This window comes from Hemiscyllium ocellatum, chromosome 19 (genome assembly GCF_020745735.1).
Source record: "Hemiscyllium ocellatum isolate sHemOce1 chromosome 19, sHemOce1.pat.X.cur, whole genome shotgun sequence".
In the NCBI taxonomy this organism is placed as follows: Eukaryota; Metazoa; Chordata; class Chondrichthyes; order Orectolobiformes; family Hemiscylliidae; genus Hemiscyllium; species Hemiscyllium ocellatum.
In genome coordinates this window covers 11,280,085-11,297,709 of record NC_083419.1, presented here as the reverse complement: position 1 = coordinate 11,297,709, position 17,625 = coordinate 11,280,085, and the positions used below count along the sequence as shown (strand labels likewise).

At 42.1% G+C, this 17,625-nt stretch overlaps 1 protein-coding gene across 3 annotated transcripts in view; it reads right to left on the bottom strand.

Moving 5' to 3' along the window:
* Positions 1 to 17,625, bottom strand: part of mon2 (MON2 homolog, regulator of endosome-to-Golgi trafficking) — a 125,058-nt gene that overhangs the window by 88,706 nt on the left and 18,727 nt on the right. For all 3 annotated transcript variants that reach the window (XM_060839648.1, XM_060839649.1, XM_060839650.1), the window contains exons 2-3: positions 14,926 to 14,989; positions 13,311 to 13,438 (exon numbers count right to left, since the gene is read on the bottom strand). In XM_060839648.1, the coding sequence (XP_060695631.1) occupies positions 13,311 to 13,438; positions 14,926 to 14,989 (192 nt within the window). The remainder of the gene's footprint in view (positions 1 to 13,310; positions 13,439 to 14,925; positions 14,990 to 17,625) is intronic.

Genomic DNA, 17,625 nt, shown 5'->3' with positions numbered 1-17,625 from the left:
ACACATATGTCCAAATATCTGAATTAGGAGCAGGAATAGACCACTTGGTTCCTTCAGCTTGCTTTACTGTTTGATGAGATAATTGCTGATCTAATTAAGGCCCTTACTTTCCTGCCTACTCCCAGTTCTCTCTGACTCTTGCCTATTGAGAATATAATTCAGCCTTCAAAATATTCAATTACACTGCCCTCCACCACTAAGAATTCCACAGACTAACAACCTGCAGAGAAAACCAATTCTTCACAATGCTATCATACATTGGAGAACACTTATTATTACAGAGCCTCTAGTTCGAGTTACTTTAAGAGGAACTACCTCAGTACCTACTCAGGCTGGAGTTCCCTTAGGATATTATATGATTTGATAACATTACTTTTAATTCTTCTAAAATCCAGTGCATACAAGCTCAACCTTCCTCATAAGGGAACCCCTTCATCTCAGGAATCAATTCAGTGAATCTTCTCTGAACTGCATCTAATACAAATACACCCCATCCTAAATAAGGAAACCAAAAGTGTACATTGTGCTCCTGGTGTGGTTTCACTAAGGCCATGTAACAACTTTCTTTTAAAAATGAATTGCTGTACTACCAGAAATCTGTAATGCTAGATACACTAGACAGACTGCTAAGTCAAATAATATTGTTTGGTGATAGGAACTGAAACCATTATATTTAGCAAAAGCTACAAAACCTTGATGACATTCCTCAGTAGCACTACCAAACATTTGTGCTCCAAAACTTCCACTGTTCCAGTACAGTGACAATACTGACACCTGCTTAATAATGTGGCAAATTGCCTAGATCTGCCCTGCCCACTAAGAACATAACAAGTTCAATCCAGCGAGTCTACTTTAAACCAAATAAAAAGGGACAAAATGGGTTGCTGACAGTGGTCAAGCAGCACTTACACAGCAATAAGCTGCCCACTGATTTTCAGCTGGATTGCCATCAGCACCAACTGGCTCCTGATATCACTTAAGCTTTGGTCAAAACACAGACAAAAGAAGTGAAGGTCCATGATATTAAAGTAGTGAGAGATCAAATGTGGCATCAAGGAGCCCCAACAAAACTGGAATCGATGAGAATCAGTGGGAAAACATTCCACTAGTTGCAATTTTACTCAAAAGGAAGATGGTTCTGGTAGTTAGAGGTCAGTCATCTCAGTTCCAGGATATCTCTGCAGGAATTCCTTAAGTTATTGTTTTGGGCGGCACGGTGGCGCAGTGGTTAGCACTGCTGCCTCACAGCGCCTGAGACCCAGGTTCAATTCCCGACTCAGGCGACTGACTGTGTGGAGTTTGCACGTTCTCCCCGTGTCTGCGTGGGTTTCCTCCGGGTGCTCCGGTTTCCTCCCACAGTCCAAAGATGTGCGGGTCAGGTGAATTGGCCATGCTAAATTGCCCGTAGTGTTAGGTAGGGGGTAATGGGTGGGTTGCGCTTCGGCGGGTCGGTGTGGACGTGTTGGGCCGAGGGGCCTGTTTCCACACTGTAAGTAATCTAATCTATCTTCAGCTGCTTCACCAATGACCTCCACTCAATCATAACATCTGACGTGGGAATGTTCGCTGATGATTGCATAACATTTAGCATGATTCGCAATTCCTCAAATACTGAACCAGCCCAAGTTTAAATGCAATAATATCTGAACGATATCCAGACTTGGGCTGACAAGTGGCAATTAACTTTTGTGTCACACAAATATCAGGCAATGTCCATTTTCAATAAGAGATAATCTATCCACTGCCCCTTGACGTTCAACAGTGTTACTATCACTGAATTTCCCACTATCAACATGGTGGGGTCACCAGTGACCAGAAACTCCACTGGACTTGCCCTTTGAACACAGTGTTTACTAGAGCAAGTCAAAGGATAGGAATACTGACACAAGTAACTCTCTGCTTGACTCCCAAAGCTCCATCACCTACAAGTCACAATTCAGGATTGGGATGGAACACCCTTCTCTTATCTGGCTAGGTGCTGCTCCAACAACACTCAAGTAGCTTGACACCATTCAGGTCAAAGCAACCCTCTTGATTGGCATCACATTCACAAGCATCCACTTCCTTCACCACTGACTCTCAGTAGCAGCAGTGTATACTATTGACAAGATGCACTGCAGAAATTCAATAAAGATCCTCAGAAAGCACTTTTCAAACCCACAACTACTTGTATCAAGAACAACAAAGGCAGCAGAAACATGGACACCCTACACTTGCAAGATCTCTTCCAAGCCACTCACCATGCTGACTTGGAAATATATGGTCATTCCTTCATCATCACTAGGAAAACATTCTGGCATTTTCTCCCTAATGGCATTGTGGGTCAACCAGAGCAGGTGAACTGCAGCAGTTCAAGAAAGCAGCTTACTGTTGGCTTCTCAAGGAGGCAACTAGGGACAGGAACTACATGTTTGCCAGCCACCGAAGCCCACATAAGAAAAAAGAATTGCAGTGTTCAGAACCATCCAAGCCATCTCAGACACTAAAGCGGTCAGTGCTAGTGTGCAATAAGAACTGGACAACATTCGGGTCTGATATTAGATTAGATTAGATTAGATTAGATAAGATTCCCTATAGTGTGGAAACAGGCCCTTCGGCCCAACAAGTCCACACCGACCCTCCGAACAGTAACTCAGCCAGACGCATTTCCCTATGACTAATGCAACTAACACTATGGGTAATTTAGTACAGCCAATTCACTTAATTCGCACATCGTTGGACTGGGGAAGAAACCAGAGCACCTGGAGTAAACCCACTCAGGGACGGGGAGAACGCGCAAACTCCACACAGACAGTTACCCAAGGCTGGAATCGAACCCGGGTTCCTGGCGCTGTGAGGCAGCAATGCTACACTGAGCCAGTGCCGCCCCAGGGGCCTGAGCCCACAACATTCCAAAGAGCGTCCCACCCAAACCCAGCTTCCTGCACCCCGCCATCATCCCTTCCCCATGTAACCCTGCTTTTCCCATGGCTAACCCACCGAGCTTGCACACTCCTGGACACTATGGGGCAATTTGCCACAGCCAATCCATCTAACTGGCACATCTTTGGACTGTGGGAGAAAACGTGCAAACTTCACAGTGACACCTGAAGCTGGAATCGAACCTAGGTCCCTGGTGCTGTGAGGCAGCAGTGCTAACCATTGAGCTACAGCACAATTTATGACGATAGCAGGAATTAACATTTACATTCCAAAAGTGCTAGGCAATGACAATCTCCAACAAGACAGATATGCGAAAGTGAGTACTGCAGATGCTGGAGATCAAAGCCAAGATTAGTGTGGAGCTGGAAAAACAAGCAGGTCAGGCAGATCCGAGAAGGAAAATCGAAGTTTCGGGCAAAAGCTGTTCCTAATGAAGGGCTTTTGCCTGAAACTTCGATTTTCCTGCTCCTCAGATGCTGCCTGACCTACAGTGCTTTTTCAGCACCATTCTAACCTTGATCCCAACAAGACAGAACTTAACAATCTGCAATTGAAATTCAAGGACAGGACTGATTCCCTGATGATCAACGTTTTGAGATTACAACTGGGAAAAAAAAACTGGACTAATCATGTAAAGTATTGTGGCTAGATAAACAGGTAGCTGGGACTTGCCTTCAGATTCATTAAAGGCTGTTCAACTACGTGGCAGAAGTCAGGATGGGATGGATTACTCCCCACTTATCTGGATAAGTGCAGCTCCAACAATCAGACTGGACAAAGCAGCCTGCTTGATTAGTGCCCATCTACAAATCTAAATATTCATTCTTTCTACCATCAGTGGACAATGGCAGCAATGTGCACCATAACAAGGTACGATGCAACTTGCCAAGCCTCTTCCGACATTTTTGAAACCAGGGAACTCTGCAGCCTAGAAGATCAGAAGTGCATACAAACACCACACCTGACAGTTTCCCTCAAAGCCACATGCCATTCTGACTTATCATACTGTTCCTTCACTATCATTCAAAATCTCGAATTTACCTCCCTAATAACATTGTATTGCATTAGCAGACATGCTCATGACGATGACTCACCATCACCTTCTCAAGATTAATTTGGGATAGGTAAGAAATGCCAGGTTTTCCAGTGATGTTTACATCCCATGAAAGTAGCAAAGAAAACAAATAGATCCATTCATAAGCACACTTGAACATACTGTCAGCCAGGGATCTGACAGTTGTATTACTTCATGGTAAATTCCAGCAGCATTACTTAATATGTTTTGGGAACATATATTTCTGAGTACAATCATGGATTTCCTTCAGTATTGCAAGCAAGCTGAGAGAAAAAATGTGGAACTGTGGGTGTGGAACCGAGTATTCGAGTGTGGGAAAGACACATTTGGCTAGTGGTCAGTCCTGGGGTTTGGAACAAACAGCCTGAGTTAATTGGGGCTTGAGATTGGGAAGAAATTTTGTCAATAAAATGAAAGTAAGCTGAGGACTGGAGCATACAGAGAATCTAAAAAAAATCTGTAGCTTGTAAAATCACGTGGGACAGAGTAAATACAGCGAAGCTGTTCCACTCATAAAAGAAATAGAAAAAGTTGACACATATTTAATGTGAAGTGCAAATGAAGCAAGGGTAAGCTTTTTTTCACATAGCGAGTAGCTAGGATATGGAGTGCGCTAACCAGAAACCTGGTGGAGGCAGGTTCAACTGAGGCATTCAGATGGCATTGGATTTTTTTTTTGGATAGAAATGGTGCGCAGGGATATGGTGAAAGAGCCAGGCTAGATAACAGAGCCAGTGGGGGCATGGTGGTCCAAATGGCCTCCTTCTAAGCTATAATTATTCTGTGATAAGTAAATAAAAGAACATGATCATATAGCTCTTCAGGCTTGTTCTGCCATTCAACCAGTTTGTGGCTGATCTTCAGCCTGAACTCCACATTTTTTGATGCACATAATTCACATCAAATGTTATCAATTTCTACTTTAAATACAGTCAACAGCAGAGAAAGAAAAACATTAACATTTATATAGTGCCTGAAATAACAATGGCTTTTTAAAGTGTTTTATGAACAATTAAGTAATTTCAAAATCAGGTCACTGTTTTAAAGTAGGACATGCAGCAGCCAGTACATGCACACCAAATTTCCATAGACAGCAATATGACAATGACTAGATAATCTGTTTCTGTGACTTTGGTTGTGGGATAAATATTGAATGGGATACAAGGAATAACTCCCGTGTTCTTCTTCAGAAATGTACATTCACCTGAGCAGGCAAAGACCACCCTGACTTCAGGGACCAGCCAAGGCCAAAGAAAAAGAGGTCTGAAAATATTTTGCTCAAAGGAAGTAATTATGGCACTCGTTAGGATTTGTAGTCTATATAGATGCTTTGAGGTCACGGCACATGGATGGAATTATCTGACTTTCTTTCAGGATGTGACGAAGTTCATTGATGGGGGAAGGGTTGTAGATATCATATACATGGAATTTAGTAAGGCGTTTGTAAGGTTCACCATAAGGCTGATGGAGAAGATGAAGTTGCATGGGGTCCAGGGTGTTCTAGCTAGATGGACAGAGAACTGCCTGGGCAACAGGAGACAGAATACCAGTGGAAGGGTGTTTCTCAAAATGGAGACCTGCGACCAGTAGTGTTCCACAGGGATCTGTGCTGGGACCACTGTTGTTTTTGATATATATAAATGCAGGAAGGTACCAGTTACCTGGTTAGCAAATTTGCAGATGACACGAAGATTGGTGGAATAGTAGACAGTGAAGGGGACTGTCAGAGAATACAGCAGAATATAGATAGATTGGAGAGATGGGCAGAGAAATGGCAGATGGAGCTCAATCCAAGCAAATGCGAGGTGATGCATTTTGGAAGATCCAGTTTAAGAGCGAACTATACAGTAAATGGAAAAGTCTTGGGGAAAATTGATGTACAGAGATCTCTGGGTATTCAGGTCCATTGTTCCCTGAAGGTGGCAGTGCAGGTCAGTAAAGTGGTCAAGGTGACATACGGCATGCTGTCCTTCATTGGACAGAGCTGGCAGGTCACGTTGCAGCTGTATATGACTTTGGTTTGGCTGCATTTAAATAATGCATACAGTTCTGGTCGCCACATTACCAAAAGGATCTGGAAGCTTTGGAAAGGGTGCAGAGGAAGCTCACCAGGATGTTGACTGGTATGGAGGGCGCTAGCTATGAAGAGAGGTTGAATAGATTAGGATTATTTTCATTAGAAGGTCAGAGGTTGTGGGGGGAACCCGATTGAAGTTGACAAAATCATGAGAGGTATAGACTGTGGATAGCAAGAAGCTTTAGCCACAGAGTGGGGGCTCAATTACTAGGCATCATGAGTTCAAAGTGAGGGGGGGAAAGGTTTAGGGGAGATATGTGTAAAAAGTTCTTGACACACAGGGTGGTGGGAGCCTGGTACGCATTGCCAGCGAAGGTGGTAGAGGTGGGAATGATAGCGCCATTTAAGATGTATCTAGACAGATACATGAATGGGCAGGGAGCAAAGGGAGACAGATCTTTAGAAAAAGGTGGCAGGTTAGATAGAGGATCTGGATCTGCACAGACTTGGAAAGCTGAAGGGCCTGTTCCTGTGTTGTGATTTTCTTTGTTCTTTGACTTCAAGTGGATGGAAACATTAGTTTTCACTTTGTTTATCTTCCATTACTGACAAGATTATGAATCAATGCACTTGCATTGAATCACTTAACAGAAAAGAAAAATCAGCATTTCAAACTACGTAAAGGATCGGACAAAGAGCTTCATGTCAGAACAGATATCAGCAAAACCATCGTAAGTATTGGAATGTTTGGTCTTGGCAAGTACCAACCACGTTCAACGCAAGAGTAACTGGGTAGACTGCTCTAAACATTGGTAGCGACCGTTTAATGATAACCTCAACTGCTAATGATTTAATTAATGGTTTTGATCACCTGCTATCTACTGCACTGGTACCTATGGACTAACAAATCTCTGCATATCATTTGATGCACAGAATTCTAAATGTACCTTGAGATGAATATCTCATTTTTAGATCTGAAATCGAGTAGTCACCTGATTGTGTCAGGATACTGACGTTCCTACTACTTCATTCCAAGGAAACCAAACCAAAGAATCAGCACTCAGAGTGTTGAGCAATGTCCTTGCAATTGGTGTCATTGTGAAGGAGCCTGGGAATTCTGGCCTCACAGTCGGCATCATGGTGAAACAGTCTGGGAAGAGTATCCTCGCAGTCGATGTCATAGTGAAGCAGTCTGGGAAAGTGCAGATATGTGTCCTGACTCACCAGAATCAGGAAGAATAGTACCAGCAAAAGTGATGTCACACAGAAGCTGTCATCTGACTGGCTGATAAGGGACCTCCATCAGGGACTAGCCTTATGTAGTACTACATTCTGAAAGGAGTGTCGTAATTTAGGGATCCTCCGAGAATAACATTGTTGAACAATAAATAAAATCTTATTAACTATATTAGAAATGGCCATGTAGGCAATGTATTGTTCTTGCATGATGTGGGAGCTGGTGGATCCCACTGGAAGACATAGTGAGCACATCTGCGGTTTGAGGAACATCAGCTCAAAGCTCACGAGCTGCAACCTAAGCTTCAGACTAGATGGCACATCTAGAAGGGGGAGAGTTACCTTAACACTCTGTTCTAGGCAATAATATGCTGAGGCTTAAGTATTCCAAATGTGGTCACTGGTCAGGGACAGGAGGATGTGACAACAAGGGATCCTGAACGTAGCACTGAAGGAGACTAAGCTCTTGACCTTGTCCAACAGGAATGAAGTATTTGCTTCTTATATGGATGTGGCAAGAGTCTGCAGAAAGGATGGTCAAACTGATCACTGCACAGTGGAAACCATTCAAGCTGGCACAGCACAAAGAAAAGTGATAGTGCTAGGGCATTCTACAATTACAGGGAGAGGATAGCAGCATCCTTTGAGAGCAAGACTGAGAGTACCGCAGGAGTGCCAAGGTGAGGAATATCTTGAGTCAGTTTGAAAGGATATTGGAGAGGAAGGAAGATCCAGCTCCAATAACATAGGCAAGAGTAAGCAAGAGGTTCTGTTTGAGGAATATCAGGAATTAGCAACAAATATAAAAAATAGAACCTTGAAGGCTGTAACGCCTGGATTACCTGAGCCACGAACAGATTAGCAAAGATATAACAAGTTTAAGGAAGTAAACATGTAGCCAAAAGAGTGGTGGGGGAAAGAGAGGCTCCGTTTCATGCGACACTGGCATTAGTATTCGAAAAGGAGTGAACTGTACAATTGGGACAGCCTCACATGGACTGAACTGGAATTAGGATCCTAGCAGAAAGGCTAAACTGGGTGATCACAAGGACTTCAAACTAGTGAAAATGGGGAGGGCTTAGTGGAGGTAATTGAAGCTTCTCAAACAAGAACTAGGGACAGAGAATATGGAAAGGGCCAAGAATCTAACCAGACACAACAGACAGAGGAATAACTATGTCACCGAGGGTGGTCAATGCAGGACTGAGGCTGTTGTGCCTAAATGTGCATAGTATATGAAAGAAGATAAATGAGCTTGTAGCGCAGATTGAAATTGGTGGATATGATGTTGTGGACATCACAGTGATGTGGTTGCAAGGGGATCAGGACTGAGAACTAAAAAAAAACCAATAATGGACAGGTGGGTAGAGGGGATTGAATGGTATTGCTGGTAAGAAATTAAATCAATAGCAAGAAATGATATTGGGTTGGAAAATATAAGGTTTATGTGGGTAGAGCTGAATAACAGCAACGAACAATGAGACAATGATGGGAGTTATGCACAGCGACCCGAGCAGTAGTCAGAACAAGGGGCAGAGTGTAAATGAGGGGATATAAAAGGCGTGAAAGAAAAGCACAGTTTTAATAATCAAGGGGGACTGTAATATGCAGGAGGACCGGAAAAGACGGCTGGGATCCCAAGGAAATCTATTCATGGAATGTCTATCAGATGGTTTTTTGGAGCAGTTTGTAGCAGGACCCATGAAGGTACAAGCAATTCTGGATTTGGTGATATATAAGGACATAGAGGACTTTAAGATGAAGTATGTGATCATAACATGATAGAACTCAGCCTGCAGTTCAAGGGAGAGAAGCTGGAATTAGATGCAATGCTATTATAATTGAGTAAAGATAAAGCAAAAATACGAGGGAGGAGCTCACTGGGGTTGCCTGGAAGGAGAACCTAGCAGGGAAGATGGTGGAGCAGCAATGGCAGGAGTTTCTTGGGGTAATGTGAGGGCTACAGAAAAAATTCATCCCAAGGAAGAAGCATACGAAGGGGAAAATAGGGCAATCATATCTGATGAGGGAGGTCAGGAGAAGCAAAAGAAAAAGTTTGGTAAAGATTAGTGGGAAGCTAGAGGATTGGGAAACCTTTAAAGGCAAGCACAGACAACAACTAAAAATGAAATAACGAAGGAGATGAAGTAATATCAGAAGTTAGCTGGCAATATAAAAGAAGATTGGAAGAGTGTTTTTAAATATCTAAAAGGCAAGAGTGGAGATTGGGCTGCCGAGAAATGAGGGCAGAGAGTAATGGGAAACAAAAATAGCAGGGGAATGGATGGGTATTTTGCATTATTCTTCATGCCCGATACAGACGAGAACTTCAGAAGAGTCAGGAGGCAGAGGTGAGTGTAGTGACCATTACTAAGGAGAAGATGCTGGGGAAGCTGAAAGGTCTGAGGATGTATAAATCATCCAGGCCAGATAAACTACACCCCAGGGTTCTGAAGGAGGCAGCTGAAGAGATTGTGGAGCTATTGGTGGTGATCTTTCAGGAATCACTGGATTCAGGGAGGTCCTGGAGGATTGAAAAATGGCTAACATTCTACCCTTGTTCAATGGGAGGGAGGTAGAAGATAGGAAATTATAGGCCAGTTAACCTGACCTGTTGTTGGTAAGATTTTAGAATTCATATTTAGTATGAGATTGTGGAGCAGTTGGAAGTGCATGAAAAAAAGGACTCAATCAGCATGGCTTCGACAAGGGGAGATCATGCCTGACAAATCTGTTGGCATTCTTCAAGAAAGTAATAAGCAAACATGACAAACGACAGCCACTGAATGTGATCTATTTGGATTTCAAAAGGCCTTTGACAAGGTGCCGCACAAGAGCCTGCTAAATAAGAGTCCATAGTGTTGGAGCCAAGGTACTGGCATGAAGAGAGGATCAACTGATTGACCAAGGCAGAGGGTGGGGTTAAAAGGGATCTTTTTCAGTACAGACCTGCAGGGGTCAGTGTTGGGAACACAACCATTTACATTATACATTAATTTTCTTGTTGAAGGAACTGAGAATATTGTCGCTAAGTTTGCAGATGACAAAGATAAGTGGAGGGATAGGTAGTATTAAGGAACTGGGGAGGCTGCAGAAGAACTTGGGCTAGCTAGGATAGTGGGCAAGGATGCAGCAGATCGAAGACAATGTGGTAAAGCGTGAATAATGCACTATGGTTGGAGAATAGAGATGTGACTATTTTCTAAATAGGAAAAGGCTTTGGAAATCTGTAGCACAAAGGGCCTGAGTTCTAGCTCATGATTATCTTAAGGTTAACATGAAGTTCAATTGGCAATTAAGAAGTCAAATGCAAGGTTAGCATTCATCTTGAGAGGGCTAGAATACAACAGCAGAACATACTGCTGAGGCTGTAAGAAGCTTTGGTCAGACCACATTTGGAATATTGTGAATAGTTTTTGGCTCTGTATTTAAGGAAGGACGTGCTGGCCTTGGAAGGGATCCAGAGGAGGTTCACAAGAATGATCCTGAGAATGAAGGGCTTGTCATACAAGGAGTGGTTGAGGACTCTGGCTGCACTTGTTGGAGCTGAGAAGGATGAGGGTTGTATTGTGATTTCATTGAGATGTACAGAATACTGAGAATCCCGTACAGAATGGACATGGAGAAGCTGCTTCCACTATTAGGAGAGACTAGGACCCGAGGGCCCAGCTTCATAGTGATCAGAACTGATCAGAGGAGGAAGTTTTCAGCTGAAGTGTGGTGAATCTATGAAAATTATTGACACATAAGGCGAGTGAGGCCAAGTCACTGGTGTTTTTATGACAGAGATAAATAGGTTCCTGATTAGTAAGGTAATAAAGGGTTACAGGAAAAAGGCAAGAGAATGGGGTTGAGAAACATATCAGCCATCATCAAACAGCAGACAAGACCTAGTAGACCAAATGACCTAATTCTGCTCCTCTATCTTATGATCATATTGAAAGCAAATTCCACCTTCTTCACCCAACAACCATATATGCTGGAACGTTCCATTGTTTTGAACAATGTTCTGCAATCATTTCTGTGATTCTTTTAATTGACTTTTTCCTCACATAAACCCACTCAGGCTCAAACATCAACAATTAAAAGATTAAAAATTAAAATTAAATCAGTCAATTAAATTATTGTAAATTTCTCATCACTAAAGTTTTAAGGTCCTGACTGCAGGTCAGCATGACACACCCTCAGTAATGCACTGAAGTACCTGTCTTGATTTTTGTGCTCAAGTTCTGGAGCAGGAATTGAATCCGGATCCTTGTGACTCAGAGGAACGTCCTCCCAACTAAACCACAGCTGACCGAGCATCCACTTAGGGAGATTAGGAATGTAAGGATCTGGAAACAAGCTAAGTTGAAGTAGGATGGGGAGCAAGTAGGATGAGGGCGGCATGGTGGCACAGTGGTTAGCACTGCTGCCTCACAGCGCCAGCGGCCCGGGTTCAATTCCCGCCTCGGGCGACTGTCTGTGTGGAGTTTGCACATTCTCCCCGTGTTTGCGTGGGTTTCCTCCGGGTGCTCCGGTTTCCTCCCACAGTCCAAAGATGTGCGAGTCAGGTGAATTGGCCATGCTAAATTGCCCGTAGGGTTAGGCAAGGGGTAAATGTAGGTGTATGGGTAGGTTGCGCTTCGGCGGGTCGGTGTGGACTTGTTGGGCCGAAGGGCCTGTTTCCACACTGTAAGTAATCTAATCTAATCTAAGTTCACATGAAGCATAAACACTAGCGAGTTTTGAGAAGATATGTAGCTCAGGTTAAGGTCCTGGATGTAGGCTTGCTCATTGAGCTGGAAGGATCATTTTCAGGTGTTTCGTCACCAAACTAGTTAACATCTTCAGTGAGCCTCCAAATGAAGTACTGGTGGTGTAGTCCACTTTCTATTTATATGTTTGTGTTTCCTAGGGTTACAGAAGCAGGCTACACCACCAATGCTTCATTCAGTGGCTCACTGAAGATGTTATCTAGCCTGGTGACGAACCTTCCAGCTCAGCGAGCAAACCTACATCCATAAACACTAGAATTGACCTTTTGGACTAAATGGTCTATTTCTAGCTTAGTTATTTTATAGCAAGCACTGTTGCTCACCATATTGCTCAGAAGGTACTTCTAGGACCTGCTGCTTACGATCATGCACATACTTTTAGTAATGTAATTACTTTCTGGTGATTACCTCCCTTGTGAAGTGAGCTGGGAAGGAATAAAGAAATGTACAGAAAAATCTTTTTGGGTTGAATTTATATACTTGCTGATATAATATCAGAACCGGTAACTCTGTTAAGCCAGAAGATAGATCAATAGCACCTGTGACCTGCATGGGTGGCAGCTTCAGCTAAGTTAAACCCGACTTTTAAATTGCAGACACTTTGTTGAATGAACACAGTGTGGCGTTCATATCGGGTGACTTGAAACAACTGACATGAAAAATTAAACAGCTGTTATCTCTACAAGTCAGAAACCAAGAGATGACCTGACAGAGGTCTTAATTGTGAAAAGAGGTGATGGGATAGACATAAAAAAACATGTTTTCACTAATCTAGTGCTCAAAATTATTTCAAATTAATTACTAATAAATCTAATAAAAATTTCAACAGAAACCTCTTTATTCACAGTGTTACGAATATGGAATTTTAATACCAGATGGAGTGTTTGAGGCAAACAGCACAGATGCATTTGAAGGGAAAGCTGATAAATATGTAAGAGAAAAAGGGATGGAAAGCAATGCTGATATGGTGAGCTGAAGTAAGGTGGGGGGAGGATAATCGGGAGCATAACACAGACCTTTTGGGCTGACCTCTCCATACTTATGCTGTATACGCTATGTAATTTGTCAATTTGAATTCCAATCCAAATTAAGACATTACACAGAATGTACAACATAGGTATGACTAGTTCAGCCCAAAAGATCTGTGCTTTAGATTTCTGATCAGCTAACCAAAGGGAAGTTCAGTACCTCACACTGCATGCTACGTAAAGAGGTGCCTGAAAAATTACAAAACTGCCTCTAGCCACTAAATGCATCAATGAACCAATAATACCCATTGTCAGATCAAATGATTTCTGCATACCTCAGAAACCACTTCATGCGACATGAGCCTCTGAATTGCTGACAAGCATAATTGAGCAATCTTGGGTTCCTTGGTTCCACATCCCATTAGCAATGGCTGGACAACTTCAGAGCTGTTTTCTTTCAAGGCTAGTAAAAGAATCAAAGGAAGAGTGTCATTTAAGAGATTGTAGTTATGAAGCATTTAAAAAAGATCTAATTTAGACAGCCTATCCAGATTAGACTCTGCATCAAATGTGTGACAATGTAAACTTCACAACTTCCATGGATTGAAAGAATCACCAATAATCTCTTTCTGTTTCCTGAGATGAAAGGGACAAGGAGAAAATGTTACAAAGGAATTAAAAGCTAATTAACCATCTCTGGGAAAGAGGAGTCAAAGTAATATAAACAAACTGTTTCCTGGAAGACAGACGTTAACACTGCTTGATAATCTGCTGCCTCATGACAACTCGGCAATTAAGACTGCCTGCAGAAGGAACGTCCTGAATTTAAGGAGTTAATTGTAGTTTAGGCCGTTTCAAATAGACAGCTGTAACAAGGAACAGAGAAGTTATTTCTAATAAAAATGCAAGGTTTTGTTTCTGAACCCAACACCAGAACAAATCAAAAGTAGAACTTTGAAGAATAACAGTACACAAGGATTGAACTCTGAACACTTCTAGAGTTAGATAATGTTGGTTGGAATAGTAACTAAATCCCACCATTAATCAGGTAATAGCCAGATTGGATTCAGAGACTTAACTTGCTTATTTGAGGGATTTTATTTTGGCTGCTACATGCAATAAAGTTTACATTATTGCTTCAGTTGTCTTTGTCTGTTAGTTTTTTTAAATGTGAATCCGAATTGAAGGAAATTTGTGGTGATTTACCCATGACAAATGTTTACATGTACTTAGATATACTTCAATGGAAACCCTTAAAATAAGCAGGAACATATTTTCTTTATGGCTTCTCAGAAATTTAATTAAGCATATACTGTACTGATACACTTATATGTTGAATGCTCAGGAGCTAAGGTTTGTGCATTTCTGCTTCAATATATAGTTCTCTCTGATATCCCATTTCTATTAATAAGAGTCAAGTTCATACAATTTATTTGTTTAAAAATACAGTGCAGATCAGGTAATGAGTGAACAAATGTGCAGGTTCATGACTTGTTTATAAGCAGTTACTTGTATTTTAAAGCTCATAAACACGTGCAAGATTGGCAATTATTCAGTTGCTAAAATCACACAACTTTATTGGGATTATCCTTCATTAGGCTGATGGAAAGACAGGACATTATTCAAGGCAAGCAATGGAAAGAGACCAGACTGTTTACCTTGGTTAACTTTGTGCAGGCCTTTTGATTATATTTGTTATTTTACAACATGCTCCCAAGTGTGCTGTTGGAAACAACCCTGCAAAGTCAAAGAGATATTAGACTGTCCCAGGTTGGATAAATTAGCCATTCCCTGTAGTGGGGAAGTGGGCAAATTAGAATATTCTAATGACCTCAGTGCCCTGAGCTGCAAAAAGGGAAAATTAGCCACAGATATTATAGACAGCCACAGCTATATTATTTTAGTAATAATGCTTTGCTAAAGGTCAGATTTATGAAAATTCACACTTACCAGCTAAAATATCTGTGTTTCGAGCAGCAATCGTTTTAACTTTCACAATTCCTGATTCAGCAGCCTAGTAAAATCAAACACAACAAATATTAGAATAGGTAACTATTAGTGAAATAATTTCAGATGACCTGTGTGTACAATACTGTAATATACACTGTAACAGTTTTGAACATTATCCTGACTATCAAGGGTTTTAGTGGTACTTAACAGCCCTGACATTTATAGAACATAGAAGGATACAGCGCAGTACAGGCCCTTCGGCCCTCGATGTTGCGCCGACCGAATCCTACCTAACCTATACTAGCCCAATAACTTCCAAATGCCTATCCAATGCCCGCTTAAATGACCATAAAGAAGGAGAGTTCACCACTGATACGGGCAGGGCATTCCATGAACTCACAACCCGCTGTGTGAAGAATCTACCCCTAACATCTGTCCTATACCTACCACCCCTTAATTTAAAGCTATGTCCCCTAGTAACACCTGACTCCATTAGCGGTAAAAGGTTCCTAGTATCTACCCTATCTAAACCCCTAATCATCTTATACACTTCTATCAGATCTCCCCTAAACCTTCTCTTCTCCAATGAGAACAGCCCCAAGTGCCTCAGCCTTTCCTCATAAGATTTTCCTACCATTCCAGGCAACATCCTGGTAAACCTCCTCTGCACTCGTTCTAAAGCTTCCACATCCTTCCTATAGTATGGCGACCAAAACTGCACACAATACTCCAGATGAGGCCGCACCAGAGTCTTATACAACTGCAACATGACCTCAGGACTCCGGAACTCAATTCCTCTGCCAATAAAGCCCAGTACACCATATGCCTTCCTCACAGCACTATTTACCTGGGTGGCAACTTTCAGAGATCTGTGTACATGGACACCAAGATCCCTCTGCTCATCCACACTACCAAGTAGCCTACCATTAGCCCAGTAATCCATCATCTTGTTATTCCTACCAAAGTGAACGACTTCGCACTTAGCTACATTGAATTCCATTTGCCACATTTCCGCCCAGCTCTGCAACTTATCTATATCCCGCTGTAACCTACCACTTCCTTCCTCACTATCCACAACTCCACCGACTTTTGTGTCATCCGCAAACTTGCTTACCCAGCTTTCAAGTCCTTCCTCTAGATCATTTATAAAGATAACAAAAAGCAATGGTCCCAAAACAGATCCTTGTGGTACACCGCTAGTAACTGCGCTCCAAGATGAACATAATCCATCAACTACTACCCTCTGTCTCCTTCCAGCCAGCCAATTCCTAATCCAAACCTCTAATGTATCCTCAATGCCATACCTCCGAAGTTTTAGCATTAGCCTACCATGGGGAACCTTATCGAACGCCTTACTAAAATCCATATACACAACATCTACTGCTTTACCCTCATCCACTTCCTTAGTCACCTTCTCAAAGAACTCAATAAGGTTTGTGAGGCACGACCTGCCCTTCACAAAACCATGCTGGCTATCCCTGATCACGTTATTCCTACCCAGATGTTCATAAATCTTATCCCTTACCATTCTCTCTAAGACTTTGCCCACCACTGAAGTCAGACTCACTGGCCTATAGTTGCTAGGGCTATCCCTACTCCCTTTCTTGAACAATGGGACCACATTCGCTATCCTCCAGTCCTCTGGTACTATTCCTGTTGACAACGACGACATAAAAATCCAGGCCAATGGCTCTGCTATCTCCTCCCTAGCTTCCCATAGGATCCTGGGGTAAATGCCATCAGGCCCAGGAGACCTGGGGTTTGGAAGGTCAATGTTAGTGTGGAGAGGGGAGGAGATCCCGGCTCCTCCAAGGCTCCAACCAACTGAAAAAATAAAAGTACTTTAAAGAGAAGAACCATTTACATACCACCAAAAATGGGCAGGCTGAGGTAATGCAAATTAGTGGCTTTTTGACAAATGCCCTTAATGTTTTATATCATGGATATCTGTCAATCCTTAATACCAAGGATTGCACAGTACCACACAATTAGAGAAGAGGTCTTCATCTTTTCTTTACCGTGGCCTATCAGTAAATAAAATTACTTTCTTTTTCAGGCAAGACATTAAAAACATCCTATTGCACTATTTCAAAGAATAGGAGGGAAGTTCATTCTGCTTTCCTTGCCAATATCTATCCCCTTAACCAATATAATTTAAAACAAAGTAGCTAGTCATTATCACATTACTAACAATAGGATTTGGCTGCATGCAAATTGGCTGACATGTTTCTTACAATGTTTACTAAATGCAAAACATTTTTCACAGGCTGTGAAGCACTTCTGGATATCCTGTGGTTGTGGAAAAAGGATAATCATACATAGCATGTTTCTAATTTCAAACAAATGTTAAGTACAGATTTGTGATCATTTAAAGATAATAGCGCTATTCAACAATAGGTTATCTATTGTTTATTTCTTCATAGCAGTGGGTGTTGCTGGCAAGGTCAGCTTTTATCGACTATCTCTAACTGCCCTTGAGCTAAGTGGCTTGCTCATTCATCATTAGACAAGGCTGATCCCCATTTGCTGGTCCTGGTAGAATGGAACATACACTGGCCCATGAGGTTATGGAATGTGGTTGAATGCAATTCTGCTGTTGCTGATAGACCATAGTGTTTCGCAGGTACATAGTGTTAGTTATTGGATCAGAAAAAAATCTCTGATTCAGCACAGCAGGATGGAGGGTATCCTCAATAAGAC